The sequence below is a fragment of the Dendrobates tinctorius genome, unplaced genomic scaffold (genome assembly GCF_039654945.1).
Source record: "Dendrobates tinctorius isolate UK_male_01 unplaced genomic scaffold, ASM3965494v1 ptg000083l, whole genome shotgun sequence".
Taxonomy (NCBI): domain Eukaryota; kingdom Metazoa; phylum Chordata; class Amphibia; order Anura; family Dendrobatidae; genus Dendrobates; species Dendrobates tinctorius.
In genome coordinates, this window is record NW_027361751.1 from 2,909,784 (window position 1) to 2,930,267 (window position 20,484).

The 20,484-nt window shown below is 46.3% G+C and overlaps 1 protein-coding gene across 4 annotated transcripts in view; it reads left to right on the forward strand.

The window, feature by feature from the left end:
* Positions 1 to 20,484, forward strand: part of FCHO2 (FCH and mu domain containing endocytic adaptor 2) — a 240,992-nt gene that overhangs the window by 80,433 nt on the left and 140,075 nt on the right. For all 4 annotated transcript variants that reach the window (XM_073584057.1, XM_073584058.1, XM_073584056.1 and 1 more), the window contains exons 7-8: positions 3,320 to 3,418; positions 4,722 to 4,818. In XM_073584057.1, coding sequence (XP_073440158.1) covers positions 3,320 to 3,418; positions 4,722 to 4,818 — 196 coding nt within the window. The remainder of the gene's footprint in view (positions 1 to 3,319; positions 3,419 to 4,721; positions 4,819 to 20,484) is intronic.

A 20,484-nucleotide genomic window follows, 5' to 3' on the forward strand; every position in this document is an offset into this window, starting at 1 on the left:
AGCTGATGGGACTACTGCTCCCATCATCCGACATCTGCAGCCACGAATAACAGCAAGAGCAGAGGCGGTGGATGGGAGTATTCATTAGCCGCTCCTGCGCTGTAAATAAATAATTTTAGAAAAAAAACTGGCGTGGGTTTCCCTGTATTTTTGCTAACTAGCCAGACAAAACTCACAGCTGGGGGCTGTAACCCTCAGCTGTCAGCTTCAGCGAGGCTAGGTAGCAAGAATAGATGGTGTCCCCACGCTGTTTTTTTTAATTGTTTAAATAAATAATAAGAAAAAAACCAGCATGGGGTCCCTACCATTTTTGCCAACCAGGTTTGCTAAAGCAGACAGCTGGGGGCAGGTATTCTCAGGCTCGTAAGGGGCCATGGTTATTGCCCCCCAGCCTAAAAATAGCAGCCCGCAGCTGCCCATGAAAGGCGCATCTATTAGATGCTCCAATTCTGGCGCATTGCCCGGCTCTTCGAACTTGCCCTGTGGCGGTGGCATGTGAGATGATAATTGGGGGGGTTGGTGTCACCTTTGTATTGTCGGGTGACATTAAGCCTGAGGTTAGTAATGGAGAGGTGTCAATAAGACATCCCCATTACTAACCCCTTAGTCACATTGTAAAAAAACACAAACACACAATAAAGACTTTTATTTGAAAGAATGACAGACTCCTTTAATAATCTTAATTAAACCATACTTACGACCTCGCCTAATTAAGTCCTCAATCTCCAGTATTAAAACTTAAATAATAAAAGAACAATATACCATACCTGTCCTGTCCCACACCCTAATCCATGTCTGGGGGATAAAAAGGGGGATGTATTCCCAGCCGATCAGAAACTGTGTTTGTCATGCACACTGGATGTTTGAGCCCCCCATTCAAGTGAACTTTTTGTAACTGTTTGGCTGAACCCACCAGTTCCAAACATCCTGGTGTCTGCACATCTCCTGGGCGGGGGAGAAGCAAAAGAACATACTGATAGGACAGCATGGGATCACAGCTGATTCTTTCTGTGAGGTAAATCATTGCTTTAAAACAGGCAGTGAAATGTTTTACCTCACATAGACCAGCAGCTGCCATCCTATGTTGTACACTCCTTTCCTTCCTCCCCTGCCCAGGAGCTGTGGTATGATCAGACCATGTCCCTATGACACTGATCAGGAACGCTAAGTGTTGTACTAACTGCAAAGTGTGAACAGGGGATGTCCCAGGACTGAGCGTACACCAGGCATCCCACTGACCCAGTCACATGGGTATCCCCTATATTAATGCCACTTTGCTTCTCACTGTGGCAGTAAAAGGTTAAATAGCTGGGAACGTAGGGTCCTCCAGTTCCAACCACTGGGGCAGGAGCCGTCACCCATTACAGGGCCTATTCTGCCACGCCATATAAACTATAAAGCTTGTTTCTCCATATTTCTTTTTATTGACGCATTGACTGATCGTACCTGTCCCCTGGAATGGCTGGTTGTAAATGATTAACCATTGTATTAACTTTCAGCTGAGACTCTTTATTTCCAGCAGTGCACGTAAACAATATTCACATTAAATCATCCCACAAAATGTATTTGTCAGTTATATACAGTGGGGAAAATAAGTATTTGATACACTGTTGATTTTGCAAGTTTTCCCATCAAAGAATGGAGAGCTCTGTAATTGTTATCATAGGTACACTTTACCTGTCAGAGACAGAATCATAAAAAAAATCCATAATATCACATTGTATGATTTTTACTTAATTAAATTGCATATTATTGCATGAAATAAGTATTTACCTACCAACCGACAAGAATTCTGGCTGTCACAGACCTGTTAGTTGTTTTTGAGAAGCCCTCCTACTCTGCACTCCATACCTGTAGTAATTGCACCTGTTTGAACTTGTTACCTGTATAAAATAGACCTGTCCACACACACACATTCCAACCTCTCCACCATGGCCAAGACTGAAAAGCTGTATAGGCACACCAGGGACAAAATTGTAGGCCTGCACAAGGCTGGGATGGGCTACAGGACAAGAGGCAAGCAGCTTGGTGGGAAGGCGACAACTGTTGACGCAGTTATTAGAATATGGAAGAAACACAAGATGTCTGTCAATCTTCCTCGGTCTGGGGCTCCATGCAAGATGTTGCCTCGTGGGGTAAGGATGATTCTGAGAAAGGTCAGGAATCAGCCCAGAACTACAGGTGGGAACCTTGTCAATGACCTGAAGAGAGCTGGGACCACAGTGTCAAACATTATCATTAGTAACCCACTACGCCGTCATGGATTAAAATCCTGCAGGGCACGCAAGGTCCCCCTGCTCACACCAGTGCATGTCCAGGCCCGTTTGAAGTTCATCAATGACCATCTGGATGATCCAGAGGAGGCATGGGAGAAGGTCATGTGGTCAGATGAAACCAAAATAGAACTTCTCGGTATCAACTCCACTCACTCTGTTTAGGGGGGATGAAGGATGAGTACATCCGCAAAAACACTGTCCCAACCATGAAGCATGATGAGGGAAAACATCATACTTTGGGGGTGCTTTTCTGCAAAGAGGACTGGACTACTGCACCGTATTGAAGGGAGTATCAATGGGGTCATGTATTGTGAGATTTTGGCCAATAACTTCCTTCCCTCAGTAAGAACATTGAAGATGGCTCATGGCTGGATCTTTCATCATGACAATGATCCAAAACACACAACCAGGGCAACTAAGGAGTGGCTCCATAAGAAGTATTTTAAGGTCCTGTAGTGGCCAAGCCAGTCTTCAGACTTTAACCCAATAGAAACTCTTCAGAGGGAGCTCAATGTTACCTAGTGACAGCCTCAAAATCTGAAAGATCTGGAGAAGATCTGTATGGAGGAGTGGGCCAAAATCCCTGCTGCAGTGTGTGCAAACCTGGTCAAGAACTACAGGAAACGTCTGACCTCTGTAATTGCAAACAAAGGTTTCTGCACCAAAATTATGTTCTGTTTTTCTATTGTATCAGATAATTAATTTGCATTTTTCTGTTTTTTATTTTTAGATTCTGTCTCTCACAGGTGAAGTGTTCCTACGATAATAATTACTGACCTCTCCATTCTGGAGAGGGTGGGAAAACTTGCAAAATCAGCAGTGTATCAAATACTTTCCCCACTGTATATCCCTTTACTGACAGCCGTCCTGTCAGACTGGGCATGAAGCTTACCGTGTATAGGGGGCAGCATGAATAAGATGAATGTGGTAGTGTGCAATCGTAGTAATTGTGTCAAGCACTCTGGTGCAGTCATGGTAATTTATGTGTCAGGCGATATGATGCTGGTCAGATTTACGTACTTTTGGTGATTTACATTCTGCAGAAATTCCAGGACATTGAGGAGGCGCATCTTGTTCGGGTGAAGGAGATCATTGGCTGCTTTTCCCATTCTGTTAGTGAAGTTCACATCCAGATAGGCCAGGTATGTTCAACTAGTGATGTTTAAAGGGTCTGTCCACTAGTGCACCACCCTCTATTAATAGCCCAGAGTGCAGCATAAAATAGTAAAATATATATATATATATATATATATATATATATTATATTATTTTTTATTTTTTTTTTCTTCTTCTTTTAGTGTTTTATGCTGCACTCTTTTTAGTATTTTATGCTGTTATAAAAATGTATGCTTACCTTCCGGATCAATACTGTTTCTCTGATCTCAGCGCCGTTCCTCCCTCTGGTCACCTGACATCAACAATATCACGTGACCACCATAACCAGTCAGCGCCCGTTGATCTGCTGCAGCCTTTACAGTTTTGTCTGAACAGAAGAAACACTGGGGTAGATTTATCAATACTGTGTAATTCTCAGATGGTCAACCTCAGACTGGACGGTCTTAAAATGCGACCAATTTATCTTAGTGGTTCACACTGCTTGATTAATAAGCAACATTTTTAGACTGTCCAGTCTTAGGCCCCAATTGATCAAGGCTTTGAAAGTTACCATAATGTTGACGCAACGTGAGATTGCGCTAAAGTCTTAAGGGGGTTTTACACTAAGCGATATCGCTAGCAATATCGCTAAAACGTCACCGGTTTTGTGACGTTATAGCGATATTGCTAGCGATATCGCTATGTGTGATACTTACCTCCGACCGGCTCCCCCGCTGTCCATCGCTGATCACGCGAGAATGTCCGGCTCCATTTCTCGTCGGGCGCTTCCTGCTGTGACGTCGAGCGACGCTGGACACGGGCGGGAGGACGTCAGGATCGCTGTGTGTGAAAGGTGAGTATCGTGCGCTGCGTCGCTGCTGCATCGCTATGAGATCTTTCTGTATGAAAGCTCACTAGCGATCATTTAGCGATGCACCAGCGATCCTGACCGGCTGATATCGCTGGTCGGATCGCTGGTGCATCGCTAAATGTAAAAGGGCCTTTACCCTGCCAATTTTACCCTGCTCCCACTAAGTGCGCAGAGTTTTTGGCTCACTGAGTCACATATGATACCAACGCCTGTCCGCAAGCTCACGACCCTGTCATCAGTGTGGAGAACCTGTCTAAAATCCATAATGTACATAGCACGAGTAATGAATGCCAGTTTTTTTTGTTACGCATATTACTCCAGATTTGTGGCCTTTTTAGCCTGGTAAATCTCGCCACTGCATATGTTACATTTTCTGTTATAAGTGATCTGCTGTTTCCACATTGTGTTATTGATGACGCTCCCTGTCTGGATTCCTAACTATTATTACACTCACAGCTCTTCACTTTCCTTATTTCCAGGTACATGAAGACTTTATAAATAACATGGAGAACATCACAGTGGAAAGTTTATTGGAGAAGTTTGCAGAATCTAAAGGCACCGGGAAAGAACGACCTGGTGAGTGCGGCTGCCCGACATCGGGATGTGTGTGAGAGGATGATTCATGCAGCCGTGTGACAGGTCATACTGAAATGCCGTGTGTCCCTTATGGTAATTCCCACGTGGTTCTCGGACTGCTGAATGTCGTGCCTGATTGATTTGGGAACCGCATGTTCCACCTCTCCCCTGGAGCATCAGTGTTTAGTTGATGGGAGACGGTTCTTTATGCCCAGTCAGGCTTCTGCTATTAGGAGAGACACGCAAGTCTTCGGCAACTTTGTCTCCCACCATTTGCCCTCAACTGCTTACAAATGTTTTTTAGGAGAGGAGCTTTAAAAAATGCTATTTCTTTTAACCACTGGTGTGCCTTGCATCTAGTCTGCGCCTCGCATCCAGCACATCAAGTCTACATATGCCAGTTCCTGATCCCGGTTTATAATCTTATCTCCACATCATTCTAAAATATTGACCGAATTGTCTTAGGAACACATTAAAGGAACTGTATCATCAGAAAATAACCTATTGTTTAAATCATTTTTTTATGTTAATGTATTTTTTTTTTTTTGCAACTTTTATGTTTTGTTTATTTTTGCCAATTTTCCATATCTTCTATATGAACAAGAAATCTTGAAATATTCACATTGGCCATGAGACCTAAAATTCGACTCCTACTTTCTGTTAGGGAAACTTTTCAGCCATCTCGTTATCATCAGGATTACAATGACAGGTCACACCTCTATATACTGTACATTAGATAGCACAGGATCTACCATTCACAACAGGTGATGTCGCTGATGACTTCCTCCCCCTCTTTTCTCAATTATATGTGCCCAGATTTGAGCATTCTCAGCTAACACCTCTATAAACACATAGGGTTGGGTTCAGTGTTTTGTTGCTAATGTCCTTGTGAAAAAAGGACCCAATGGCCAATGTGAAAATGGCAAGATTTCTATTCATTGAGATATATATATCATATTTTTCGCTTTATAAGACGCACTTTTGTTCCCTCAAATTTTTTGGGAAAGTGGGGGGTGCGTCTTATAAAGCGAACCTGTGTGCTGCTGTGCTATAGAGTGGGGGGGGGGGCGGCGGCTTTGGTGTGGAGTCGGGGCTGGATGGGAGCTGCAGAGACAGCGGGAGGTCCTGTGCTCCCGCTCATTAGGCTCATGTAATATTCACTGCACCCGCTGTCCATCACCACTGCACCCGCTGTCCGTCACCTCGGTGCTGAAACAGCGCCGAGTTGGTAGACAGGGGAGCGGTGCATATTACATTTGCCTGCACTCACCCCCAGTCACTATAGACACCTACTGATGATCACTCCTGCTCCCAGCTCCCCCGTGGCTTTCCTGTGTCGAGTCTGCTGTCATCCTCCTCCTGCAGGGCGAGCGGCAGCAGCAGCTCATTCAGGCAGCTCATCGCTTCAGGACTTTGCATGATGTGACCAATAGGACCTGCGGTCACATGACTCCCAGTGTGCACTGCGAGTCACATGACCGCAGCTGAGCAGCTCCTATTGGTCACATCATGGAAGGTCCTGTAGCAACAATGAGCTGCCTGAATGAGCAGCAGCTGCGTGCGCCCTGCAGGAGGATGACAGCAGACTCAGCACAGACACAGGTAAGCCACGGGAGAGCTGGGAGCAGGAGCGATCATCAGTAGGAGAGTTAACTGTTTATTATTTTAGCATGTGCTTGCCAGCAGGGGGGAAATATTGGGACGGGGGAAATATTGGGACGGGGGCCATGTGTGACAGCAGGGGGAAATATAGGGATGGGGGGGACAATGTCCCCCCCACTCCATATATTCCCCCCTGCTGGCACACATTGTCCCCCCTCTTATATTCCTCCCTGCTGGCACAATGTTTGCCAGCAGGGGGATTATAGGACCGGGGAAACAATATGTGCCAGCAGGGGTAATATATGGAGGGGGGGACAATGTGTGCCAGCTGTGGGGAATATATGGAGGGGGGGACAATGTGTGCCAGCAGGGAGGAATATATGGAGGGGGGACCATGTGTGCCAGCAAGGGGGAATATATGGAGGGGGGACAATGTGTGCCAGCAGGGAGGAATATATGGAGGGGGGACCATGTGTGCCAGCAGGGAGGAATATATGGAGGGGGGACCATGTGTGCCAGCAAGGGGGAATATATGGAGGGGGGACAATGTGTGCCAGCAGGGGGGAATATATGGAGGGGGGACCATGTGTGCCAGCAAGGGGGAATATATGGAGGGGGGACCATGTGTGCCAGCAAGGGGGAATATATGGAGGGGGGACCATGTGTGCCAGCAGGGAGGAATATATGGAGGGGGGACCATGTGTGCCAGCAAGGGGGAATATATGGAGGGGGGACAATGTGTGCCAGCAGGGGGGAATATATGGAGGGGGGGTACAATGTGTGCCAGCAGGGGGAATATAGGGATGGGGGGCCGTGTGCGTACCAGCAGGGAGGCATATAGAGAGAGGGGGGGCATATCCAGGATAGGATGGGGGGGCTATGTGCCAGCACTAGGGGCAATGTGCCAGGATGGGGGTTATATAAATACCAGGATGAGGGACACATACGGTATATGATTTGAAAGATGGATACTGGCATTATATGACACACCTCCATTTAACATAAAAAAAACATTTTTTTTTTCTTCACCAAATTTGGGGGTGCGTCTTATAATGAGAAAAATATGGTGTGTGTGTATATATATATATATATATATATATATATATATATATATATATATATATATTACACACACGCACACACTGTGTGTGTAAAATATATATATATATATATATATATATATATATATATATATATATATATATTACACACACGCCCACACTGTGTGTGTGTGTGTGTATGTATATGTATATATATATATATTAAGATGAAAAATAGAATAGAGGCCTCCCTAAGCTGCTATTTGGGCAACTGCTGAGACAGGGCGTCAGCAGAGCCCAATGCAGCGACATTTTGATATTCATGTGTAAGGACTAGAAGGATGTCCTTCTCTTCACCACCATACACCTTAACAGCATCTCCCTTGTTATTGTTTGAGGTCCCAACAACAAATTGTAACCTGGATTGTAGCAAGTACATGGGGGTGTAAATCTCTCAGGTCAAGTCCTCAACCCAGAGACAACAAGAAACTGACTGGCACATCCTAACTAGTGTGAATAGGTGAATACCAGGAGCAGCTACCTTCATATACAAAAAAGGTTGCACTCTATCATGCATGTCAATGTGAAATATGAATAGCAATACGGTTTTTGAATATTAGGAAAAAATGAATGTGACACTTTGCACAAAATTTGGCCAAATAATGTTTGCCCATCAACCAATGTCAAGGTCATCCCATAAGACTGATGGGTCCCTATCCAATGTGGACACCTCTGTTAAGCTGATGTCTGAATTCCTGGATGAATGTGGATACCTCTCTCTGTAAAGCCTGCATTTATGGGTAGATAGGAACCTGCCTTATGGGACCACCTTGACGTTGGTTGATGGGCAGACATTTGGCCAAATTTAGTGCAAAGCGTCTCATTAATTTTTTCCTAATATTGAAAAGCCATATTGCTATTCATATTTCATATATTTCACATTGACATGCTGCAGCATGATAGAGTGCAACCTTTTTTTTTGTATATAGGTACTCAGCCCATACAGTGCCATGCGAAAAGCTAAAGTATTGTACAAAAAGTTGTCCATGGGCATTGTAGAGATGGCACTGTACAATGCTTTTGTGCTGTTTCAAGCTCAAGCATTATGGGACCTTCCATCAATTTCATGAGGTAGTTACAAGTCCCTAATGTTTGTCACTCGGGAAGCTGAGGGTCCCAGTACTTATGAAACTGATAGTGCCCGTATTGTTCCAGGTCAACTTTTCCCAGGACAGGTTGCCCAAACAACGGAGAAAAAAATCACAAAAAAGGTGCAGAATATGCTCCAAGAGGGAAGTACGAAAACACACAATTTACATTTACATTGTGAAACCTGGCCGCTACATTAAGGATTCTTTCATAATGTACCACAGTTCCATAAATTAATAAAATTTGTTTTTAACTTATTGACACAACACACTTTTATAATCTGATGTACTCTGCACAACTTACACGTACCACCACATTATAAATTCATACACCAGTAAAAAGAAAAGCATTATTATCATTACTATAGCTATGCCTCTAGATAATTTCTTGAGGGGTGTAGTGTCCAAAATGGGGTCACGTTTCGGGGATTTCCACTGTATAGGCTGTTATGCCGCGCTCACCAGGAGGCGGGGCTTCGGCCCCGACGTCACTCCCTCCGGTACGGCGGTTCCTCGGGGGTCCCCGTCGGGTGCGCACGCGCAGCTCTCGTCCCCGGGTCTCCTGCATGTCACGTTTGCGCTTGCGCGCTCCTGTCAGTGCTGCATAGGGCTCGGTCCTCTCTATGGTAATGGAGGACCTGACCCGGAACCTGTAGTGGTCATGTGCTTTCTGGCTAGGTCCTGACCTGGAACCAGTAGTAGTCATGTGCTATATCTGACGACCTCCCCCTAGGGGAGGTGCCTGATTATTGTTGTGTCCCAGCCTGGCTGTGCGCTGTTCTCGGGTCCTTTGCTCTGTCTGCTATTCTGTGGTGCTCCTAGCACTTGCTCTGAACCCTTGTTGCTTCATGCTCAGTTGTGCCTCCTGGCACATCCTCTCGTATCCTTTCCCTTGTTTCTTGCTCAGTTGTGCCTCCTGGCATTCACTCTATTCCTGTGTTCTGTTACACCTCCTGGCACGACTGATGCCTCATTCTGTACCCTGTCGTGCTCCTTGCACACGTCCTGCTTTGTCTACCTCCGCATGTGTTACTCGCTACACGCCTTATGTGCCCACGTGTACCCGTCTTGCACTATCCTGTATTCAGCACACTCCCGTGTATTCTCCTGTGCTCCCTAGTATCCTGCACCCTCCAGTCACACAGTCTCGTATCTCCTGTGAGCCGGCCTGGTGCCAGCAGTCGTGGTATCGTATCCCCTGGGGCTTGCTCCTGTCACTCCCTGTATAGGGGGTGGTCCTCACTAGGCTAGCTCGCCCTGGGAGGGTTGGTGCCATGACCCAGAGGGTCCACTCCAGGAGTCGCTAATACTCTAACAGTATAATCAGGCCATGGACCCCGCTGGTACTGCGGCTTCTGTCCAAAAGGAGCTGTTGTTTCTCCGGGAAAACCAGATTAGGATTATGGCATTTCTCAAATCCATGGAGTCCTGTTTATCTGCCGCACAGTCCTCTGAGCCTGGGAATGCTACCCAGTTGGCTAGCCTCCAGCAGGAACTCGCACAGCAACGCGACTCTCAGGCCCAGATCCTCAACTATATGGCGTCGGTAGATAATCGGCTCCTTTCCATACAATCTGCCCAGGCCATGCTTCCACACTCGCTTCCGCGCCTATGCAAGCCACCCCGGTATAGTGGTGACCCTGTGTTGTGTCGCGGGTTCTTGAACCAGTGTCGCTTGCATTTTGAGTTTTTGCCGCAGCATTACCCCACCGATCGTGCTAAAATAGCATTTATAGTTTCTCACTTAGAGGGTAAGGCGCTTGTGTGGGTGAATCCCCTTTGGGAGCATGATGACCCGCTCGTCGCTCAGCTTTCCAACTTTTTGGACACTTTCCGTAAGGTGTTCGACGAGCCGGGTCGCCTTGCTTCCACCACCGAGTCCCTCTTTAATCTTCGTCAAGGTTCTCTATCGGTTGGACAATACGCGATATGTTTTCGCACTTTGTCCTCTGAGCTAGGTTGGAATAATGATGCCCTCGTAGGGGCCTTTTGGCGTGGTCTGTCCGGTCGGATCAAAGACGAACTGGCTGGCCGAGATACCCCTACCAATTTGGAGGATCTTATCTCTCTCGCGACATGCATTGATTTGCGCTTCCAGGAGCGCACCCGCAAGTCAGCCAGAGAGAGAGGGTCCTCTCGCCTATCTTCGTCCACTCGCAGTTTTTCTCAGCCGTTACCCGAGTTATCTTTGGCTGATCCGGTACCTGAGCCTATGCAGGTGGACACTGTTAACCAGGTCAATGAGGAAGTTGAGTTGCAGATTGGCACATGTCATCGGGAGCGGATCTCCTTCCACGTATTGCCGAATTCGCCTCATACCCTTCTTCTTGGCCTTCCTTGGTTACATACTCATGGGCCGATCCTGGACTGGCAATCCGGTGACATACTCCGTTGGGGACCGTCCTGTCAAAAGAGTTGCCTGCTGTTCGTTTATCCGAAGAACCCTGCTTCTCGTCTTCGATGGTTACAGGTCCGCCATCCCGTCTGTGACTTGTGGCATTGTCGAGAAGTAGGCTGAGAGTCAGTCTCCATATCCGTCAAGCAACCCGTCTGTGACTTGTGACTTTGTCGAGAAGGAGGCTGAGAATCAGTCTCCACATCCGTCAAGCAACCCGTCTGTGACTTGTGACATTGTCGAGAAGGAGGCTGAGAGTCAGTCTCCACATCCATCAAGCAACCGGTCTGTGACTTTTGGCATTATCAACAGGGGGGCTGAGAGTCAGTCTCCACCTCCGTCAAGTGACCGGCCCAAGGTAATTACCGTGGCTTCCGTCTAGTTGACGCCCCAGCGCCCAGGGGAGACCTTTGTGTCTAAAGGTAACCAGACCAGCGCAGACCATGCCATCAAATTCTGCTCTCCAAACGTCACTCCTTCCCTTCCAAGCCCTGCTGTGTGCTGAACAACAGTTTTTGCAGTCCATTTTCTCCTGTTACCCTTATGAAAATAAAAAAGCGACTAAAAACTATTTTTGTGGAAAAGATGTGATTTTTTTATTTTAATGGCTAAACGTTGTAGAATTCTGTGAAGCACTTCGGGGTTCAAGGTGCTTAACACACATCTAGATAAGTTCCATGAAGGTTCTGATTTAAAAAATGGGGTCACTTGTGGGAGTTTACACTGTTTAGGCACATCAGGGGCTCTCCAAACGAGACAAGGCATCTGCTTCCAATTCCAGCCAATTTTGCGTTCAAAAAGTCAAACGGTGCTCTTTCCCTTCAAAGCCCTGCCGAGTTCCCAAAATCCCCCCCCCCCACATATGGGCTATCTGCGAATTTAGGAGAACTTGCACAATAGTTTTTTCAGCCCATTATCTGCTGTTACCCTTAAGAAAATAAAAAAAATTTGGGTAAAAAGATAATTTCTTTATCGCTTCATTGGAGGAGAATGGTTTCCATGGGTGTATGCTGCTGTCACTAGGAGGCTGACATTAGGCAAATAAAAAAGGAAATGGCTCCTCCCCAGTAGTATACACCCTGTGACAGGAACCAAGTACTTCAGTTTAAGCTTAGTGTCTGTATGAGGCAGACCTGGATCTAACCCCAGATTTGCAGTTTTTTTCCTTTTCAGGTCTTGTTGTGTTTTATTAATCTTTTTCCTTTGTTTTTCAGATTCTTCAGCTTCAGGGTAACAGGGTGTAATATCTCACCCTGTTTTCCCACATTATGCGACTGAGAGAGCAATGTGGTGTCACCCACATCGCCCATTCTCGGACCCGCAGGCAGGACCTAATCCTCTGTCACCCTTAGGGGTGCTTCAGTGTGATTCCCGGTGGCCGGTCCTTTGTCTTTTCCCCTCCTCTCCCCTCTCCTCGGAGAGGGCTGAGAGGAAGACGATAGTCACCAGCGGTGGCCTCCCCCCTTCTTGTAAGGGGTTGATGCCGTCTTCTGCACCATCTGGAGATTGTGTGGGAAGGAGGATTTACTATTCTAGTGACCCCCATCCACCCAGGTGCTCCTGATGACATACTGATCTGATAAGAGGACCAGGGCTCACCTTACAGGTATGTATGATTCCCTTCCCAGAGCTCATCAGGTCCGGGTAGCAGGGTGGCTTTAATTCTTAAGGCCCCGCTTTGCGGTGGCCATTGCATCACTCAAGTCACATTTTATCCTTGTAATCCTGCATAGCGGCGGCCCTTTTCCCTTGGCTGTCATCTCTGTGGCCCACTTTCCCCCTCCTTTACCCCTGGCCACTCACCAACTGCTATTTCGAAACGCGCGTCTTTTTAGCCAATAGAGGGGCTTGCCTTGCCGGCAAACTTGGTCACGTCCCCCCCCTCCACAGTGCGCCTATTCCTGGCACGCTTTTGCTCCTATCACGGAGCATCCTCTCCTGCCAGTACACGCCCCCCGGCGATGCACCAATCATAGGGGCGCCTTCTTTTCTTGACGGTCGGCTTATCTCCCTGGCTGGACACGCCCCCTAGCGTGTCAGCCAATCAGATTGTCACTTTATTTTACCCGGCCGGCGTTCTTAGTTACGCCCCCCATTCAGCACCGTGCGGACTGTAACGCTGATCAGCCGATGCTTCATCAGTTCTTTTGCCTCAGCAGAATTCTGTCTGAGACACTGCTCTCCTGCATAGTTTTTGCGCCCTCGGTGTCGGACCCGCATTTAGCTGAGAAACACCCGCGGCTGGGGGACACCGCTATCCTCACAGCATCTGCTCACTGTCACTGGCATCGGGTAGGATCAACCCTCTCCCCCTTTATAGCCCATTCTCAGCAATATTTCCACAACCCTGCAGAGATTTTCCATTGCCTACTGCGGTTCATTACCCCTGTGCCCTTTGTATAATAAAGTGGTTCTCATGCCAGTCCTCCCTTTTCTCTCCTTCCTGCAACCCTCCGACCATGTCTGCCACAGGAGTAACTCTACTCCAGGATTGAGTGCACACGCCTCCCTCCGGAGTGCCCTGTTGCCATGTCACTGGACCAGGTATGAGGGGATATATTTCTTTTACTTCTGTTGCCCTTCCCAGCAGATCTATGCCCATGCCCCTCTAAGCTGACTATAATCCTGTATGCCTGGGCCCTCTGCAAATGAAAGTGGTCTTCAGGTCCGCTTTCCCCTTCCTGCGCAGTCCTGCACCACGTCTGCACCATAGGAGCACTCTAACGCCCGGGATGAGGGCACACCCCTCCCTCCGGAGTGGGCCCTTGTCACAGTCGGTCCATGTCCTGACAAAGTGTATCACCGTCCTTGGTCCTGGATCGTCCTTCACATCTGTCTGCCGCCACCAGTGCTCTGAACGCCTCTCACGGTGATTCGTATGCACCTGACCACGATTTTACGCCCGGGATGAGAGCACACCCCTCCCTCCGGAATAGGCTGTTGCCATGTCACAGGCGGTCTCTGACCTGACAACTGTACCGCAGTCCCTGGTCCTGGAACGCCTTTCACATCTGTCTGCCGCCACCAGTGCTCCGAACGCCTCTCACAGTGATTCACAGACATATATCGGACATAAAGCACAGGAAGCAGGCTCTTTCCAGTTCCCCTTTAGGATGCCCTCCTCTCCCCAGGCCCCCTCCTCGGAGGCGGCCTTTGGGTCAGGTGCGGATTCCCAGTCCAATTCGGTCCAGGTCTCAAAAACACAGGGTATCGTCAATAGCCCTATCTTGGCTGGTACCAGAACCCTGAATCTCAGGGAGAACAAACCTCCTGCTCAGGAACACTCCGTTTCCTTCAAGCGGGTAAAACGTCCCTCCCGAACTTTCTCCTATGACAGGGAATTTGAATCTTATATGGCTAAACTTTGGGAACATGCTGAAAAGCGCTTTCCGGGAAAGAAGCAGCTAGACAGTCTTTATTCCTTTAGCCTTGATCTCTCTGGTGGCAGGTCTTCACTACTGACGCCAGTCTCCTCGGTTGGGAGCAGTTTTTTCTTCGTTCTGCGCAGGGTCGCTGGAATTCCTAAATAGACACTCTCCTCTTCAATCTCCTGGAGATCAGGGCAATTTTTTCCCCTTGCCCTTCGCCGCTAACAGTCCTTCCTAGCAGGTCCGTATAAAATCGGACGAGGTCCCTGTCGTGGCTTAACACATCAAGGAGGGACCGACAACAATCAGGTGTTGACAGAGGTAACAAGGATCTGCGACGGGCGGAGCGTCTCGTTCCCGTCATATCAGCCGTACACACTCCTGAGGTGGAAACTTGGGCAGCCTATTTCCTGAGTCTTCAGGGTCTCGCACCGGGCGAGTGGTCTTTCATTTCCGACATTTTCAATCAATTATGCCAGAGATGTGCTCACCCAGACGTCATCCTCCTGGTGTCTTGGCTGATTATTCGTAGCCAGGTTCTGGGATCCACTTGTCATTGGATTTGATGCACTGGTGACCCCATGATCACGTTTTCAGTTGACTTTTTTTTTTCCGCCTCTCCCCTTTATTCCGAGAGTCGTGATATGGATATAGACGGAAAGAACTCCCGTAATCCTGGTTTCACATGGCTCAAGAAGCGCCTGGTATGCGGAGCTGGTGAACATGCTCATCAATGCCCTCTGGAGGCTCCCAGACCATCCAGATTTTCTTTCATAGGGCCCCCTCTTCCGCTAGAGTTCTCGGTTTCTGATTTCAACGGCATGACCGTTGAGGCCACAGTCCAGGGTAGTCGAACTTTCCCATCAGGTTATTCAGACAATAATTAGGGCACGAAAACCAGCATCCTCGCTTATCTAGCACAGATACTGGTAGGTCTTCTTTCAATGGAGTGTGGACAAAATTTGGTCAATACCCTTAAGGGTCAGGTTTCCGCTCTTCAATCCTTTCTCAACGAGATTTGGTTTCCAGATAAAGACCTTTCTTCCAGGAGTCGCCCACTTGACACCTCCCTTATCGTCCTCCTATGGATCCATAGGATCTTAATCTTGTCCTAGGGTGCACTCCAGCGCGTTCCCTTTGAACCTATGCAAGTTTTTCCGTTTTCTCTCCTGTCATAAAAGCGGCCGCCTTAGTTGCCATTACGTCCATCAGGAGAGTTTGAGTTAGCGGCTTTGTCCTGCCGCTCCTCGTTCCTGATTCTCCATCAAGACATGGTAGCTCTCGGGCCCGTTCCGTCCTTCTTACATAGTGTGATCACTTCACATTACATAAATTGTCCTTCCTTCTCTATGTCCCTCTTCAGTTCAAACCCTGGAGAAGTCCCTCCACAAGTTAGATCTGGTCACAGCTATCCAAGTATGTCTCTCAAGGACTGCTCCCTTTCTCCTTCCTGATGCCCTTTTTGACATTTCTGAAGGTCGTCGTAATGGACTCCCAGCATCCATGTCCACTATTGCCCGTTTTGTTCCGTTCGGCAATATTGGAAGCCTACCTCTTTCAGGACTAACAACTTCCTCCGAGGGTAAAGGCTGTCACCAGGCTTCGGCTTAACAGATTGTTAGCTGCGACCTGGTCTTCATTGTACACTTTTGCGGCGTTTTATAAGTTTCATACCCATGTCTCGTCTGATGCAGACCTGGGAAGGAAGGCGCTTCAGGCAACGGTTATGCACCGGCCGACCTGGGTTTTTTTCTTTGCATTGTTTTCTGTTTCCCAACCTCGGGGACTGCTTTGGGACGTCCCATGGTAACCTGTGTCCCCCAATGAAGCGATAAAGAAAGAAGGATTTTTGATACTCACCGTAAAATCTTTCTTGGGGGACACAGCACCCTCCCTATCTGTTTATACCGTTTTTTGGCCTACGTGCCTTTTGTTGCTGAATTGGTACATATATCGAGTTTTTGCTTGCTTCTGCTACTGCTTTAACACTAACTGAAGTACTTGGTTCCTGTCACAGGGTGTATACTACTGGGGAGGAGCCATTTCCTTTTCTTGCCTAGTTTTAGCCTCCTAGCTACAGCAGTATACACCCATGGTAACCTCTGTCCCCCAATGAAGGCTCCAAGAAAGAGATTTTACGGTGAGTACCAAAAATCCTTCTTTTTGTGAAAAAAGTTAAAATGTTTATTTTTTCCTTCCATATTCCATTAATTTCTGTGAAGCATCTGAAGAGTTAATAAACTTCTTGAATGTGGTTTTGAGCACCTTGAGGGGTGAAGTTTTTAGAATGGTGTCAGTTTTGGATTTTGTCTGTCATGTAGACCCCTCAAAGTGACTTTAAATGTAATGTCATCCCTAAAAAATAGTTTTGTAAATTTTGTTTGAAAAATGAGAAATCGCTGGTCAACATTTAACCCTTATAACTTCCTAACAAAAAAAAAAATAGTTTCAGATATTGCGGTGATGTAAAGTAGACATGTGGGAAATGTTATTTATTAACCATGTTGTGTGACATAACTCTGATTTGGCATAAAAATGAAAAGTTTTAAAATTGCTAAATTTTCAAAATGTTCACAAAATTTCCCATTTTTTTTTGCAAATAAACTCGAGTCACATTGAACAAATTCATTGTATCATGAAGTACAATGTCTTACATTTGGTTTTGCCATGTCTGTAAAAGTCTAGTCTATCGAAAATATAAAGTTAATTTACCTATAGCGTAAACACAAAAAATCAAAATACTATAATAGCAGTTTTTCACAAAAAGACCCAAAAAAAACTATCAAAAAATTGTATGTACCCCAAAATGGTATTGATAAAAATGTCAACTCGCCATGCAAAATGCAAGCCCTCATGCAGCTCCATTGACAGAAAAATGAAAAAGTAACGGATCTCAGAAAATGGCAACACAAATCAGGTCATGTTAGTTAGTAGGGCTATTTTACCGCACAATGAATTGCTGTAATTACAAAACCTAGAAAAAAAAAATTAGGGAATTGCATTTTTTGTCACCATTTCACCTCACTTGGGGTTTTTTTTTTCCATGTTTTCAGTACATTGCATGTTAACATAAACTATGTAATACAAAATTGGAACTTGTGGCACTTGGGAGAATGATAGAAACAAAACAAAAGCGCAAAAATGATGAATTGCCCATGAAGGGGTGAAATATCTTAAATGTAGGTTTGTCATATAGTCAAATGATTACACATTTCTAATCCAGAAAAAAAATGTATTTAGTCCAGCATCTGTGGGTCCTGGTAGGTGCTGGATTATTGGTCATTGTCCTTCAAAATAGTATATAAACCCATAATCTCCTGGAAGTTGTTCTTTAATTGTAGAAATGTCCAATGTATCTCGTTCCTGTGGAAATCTACATTATAGCTGGGCTTTTTCATGAGTAATGAAATATTCTGGGTAATTGTATGCCTGTAGAAAAATATACTTTTTCATTACCCTCTCCTTTTATCCATGGAGCGTTTGATCATTCCACTCATGGGAAGCTACATTTTCCAGAATGAGTTCAGTCTGTAGAGAGTTTTACTGCGCCCTATAGAGGAAATGTGTTGTACTGCACTACAGCTGTATTAATGAGACATCATTATATATATATATATATATATATATATATATATATATATATATATATATATATATATATATATACATACACTCACACTCACTGGCCACTTTATTAGGTACACCTGTCCAACTGTGTGTTAAGACTTAATTTCTAATCAGCCAATCACATGGCGGCAACTCAGTGCATTTAGGCATGTAGACATGGTCAAGACAATCTCCTGCAGTTCAAACCGAGCATCTGTATGGGGAAGAAAGGTGATTTGAGTGCCTTTGAACGTGGCATGATTGTTGGTGCCAGAAGGGCTGGTCTGAGTATTTCAGAAACTGCTGATCTACTGGGATTTTCACGCACAACCATCTCTAGGGTTTACAGAGAATGGTCCGAAAAAGAAAAAAAATCCAGTGAGCGGCAGTTCTGTGGCCGGAAATGCCTTGTTGATGCCAGAGGTCAGAGGAGAATGGGCAGACTGATTCGAACTGATAGAAAGGCAACAGTGACTCAAATTGCCACCCGTTACAACCAAGGTAGGCAGAAGAGCATCTCTGAACGCACAGTGCGTCGAACTTTGAGGCAGATGGGCTACAGCAGCAGAAGACCACACCGGGTACCACTCCTCTCAGCTAAGAACAGGAAACTGAGGCTACAATTTGCACAAGCTCATCGAAATTGGACAGTAGAAGATTGGAAAAACGTTGCCTGGTCTGATGAGTCTCGATTTCTGCTGCGACGTTCGGATGGTAGGGTCAGAATTTGGCGTAAACAACATGAAAGCATGGATCCATCCTGCCTTGTATCAACGGTTCAGGCTGGTGGTGGTGGTGTCATGGTGTGGGGAATTTTTTCTTGGCACTCTTTGGGACCCTTGGTACCAATTGAGCATCGTTGCAACGCCACAGCCTACCTGAGTATTGTTGCTGACCATGTCCATCCCTTTATGACCACAATGTACCCAACATCTGATGGCTACTTTCAGCAGGATAATGCGCCATGTCATAAAGCTCGAATCATCTCAGATTGGTTTCTTGAACATGACAATGAGTTCACTGTACTCAAATGGCCTCCTCAGTCACCAGATCTCAATCCAATAGAGCATCTTTGGGATGTGGTGGAACGGGAGATTCGCATCAGGGATGTGCAGCCGACAAATCTGCGCCAACTGTGTGATGCCATCATGTCAATATGGTCCAAAATCTCTGAGGAATGCTTCCAGCACCTTGTTGAATCTCTGCCACGAAGAATTGAGGCAGTTCTGAAGGCAAAAGGGGGTCCAACCCGTTACTAGTATGGTGTACCTAATAAAGTGGCCAGTGAGTGTGTATATATATATATATATATATATATATAAGTCCTGTTTATTACTGCCACTAGGAATACACGGATCAATGGGTAAATTTGCCACTTGTGAGTTGCTTTTCCATGTAAGGTATGCGTGTTTGAAGAAGTCTTGCTTGCTCAGTCCTTATTGAGTGGCGCAGCTTCCCAGTAGTTAGGGGGAATCTGTCGGTAAGGATCGTCCCTCCTTAGCCATCTACATGGGCTTGTAGGCCATAGGGAGCTGGATAAAGTGATACCTTAATATCTGCAATCTGATGTCTAATGCCAGAGAGACATGTAGATTAGGAGAGCAGACTGTCGGTCATTAAATGTCTCACACATGTAACACCCCTTTTATGTAAAACAAGCTCTGGAGACAGGGAGCTCTACGTCCGGCCCATAGATTGTAACAGCTCATTTACATATTATGAGAAATGTGGATTTCTCTGGAATAAAGGCCCCGTCTCACATAATGAGATCGCTAGCGTTACCGATTTTGTGATGCAACAGCGATCTCGCTACATGTGACACGCAGCGGCGACTGTCCCCACTGCTGGATATCGCTGATCGTGCAGGAATGTCCTGGGCCATTTTTTCGTCGTCTGTGTCCCGCTGGCCAGCGCGCATCGCTGTGATTGATCGCTGGATCGTTGCTGCGTTGCTGGTGAGATCTGCCATGGCAGCTTACCTAGCGACCATTTAGCCATGCACCAGCGATCCTTTCCAGGTCGTATCGTTGTCAGGATCGCTGGTGTGTCGCGAAGTGAAACGGGACCCTTAGACATCGGGTCGCAGATATCAAGGTATCACCTTGTTCAGCTTCCTATGACCTACATGCCCCTATGGACGGCTCAGGAGGGCTGATCCTACGGACAGATTCCCTTTAATATGGGAATGCAGATGTAGTGTTTGCCTATAGGGCATTTTAAGTCTGTCGTTGCTCTGGTAAGTTCATATGAAAATCCTGAAAAATAGCTTGATTGTGTAGTCCCGGGCCTGACCCTTACTGACCCAGCGCTAACATCGCACAGCTAAGAGCAGTCATTTGTTTTGACAGCAGAATTAATTGAGGCTAAAACATTTGCGATTCAGCTTGTATCAAGCTGTTCATTAGGAATTGCTCTCTGGCTTTAGTGCTGTCAGAAAAATAAAATGTCCCACTCTGATTAAATAGCAGAATGATGGCCGGTCCACTGAATTTCCAGAGAGAGGTTGA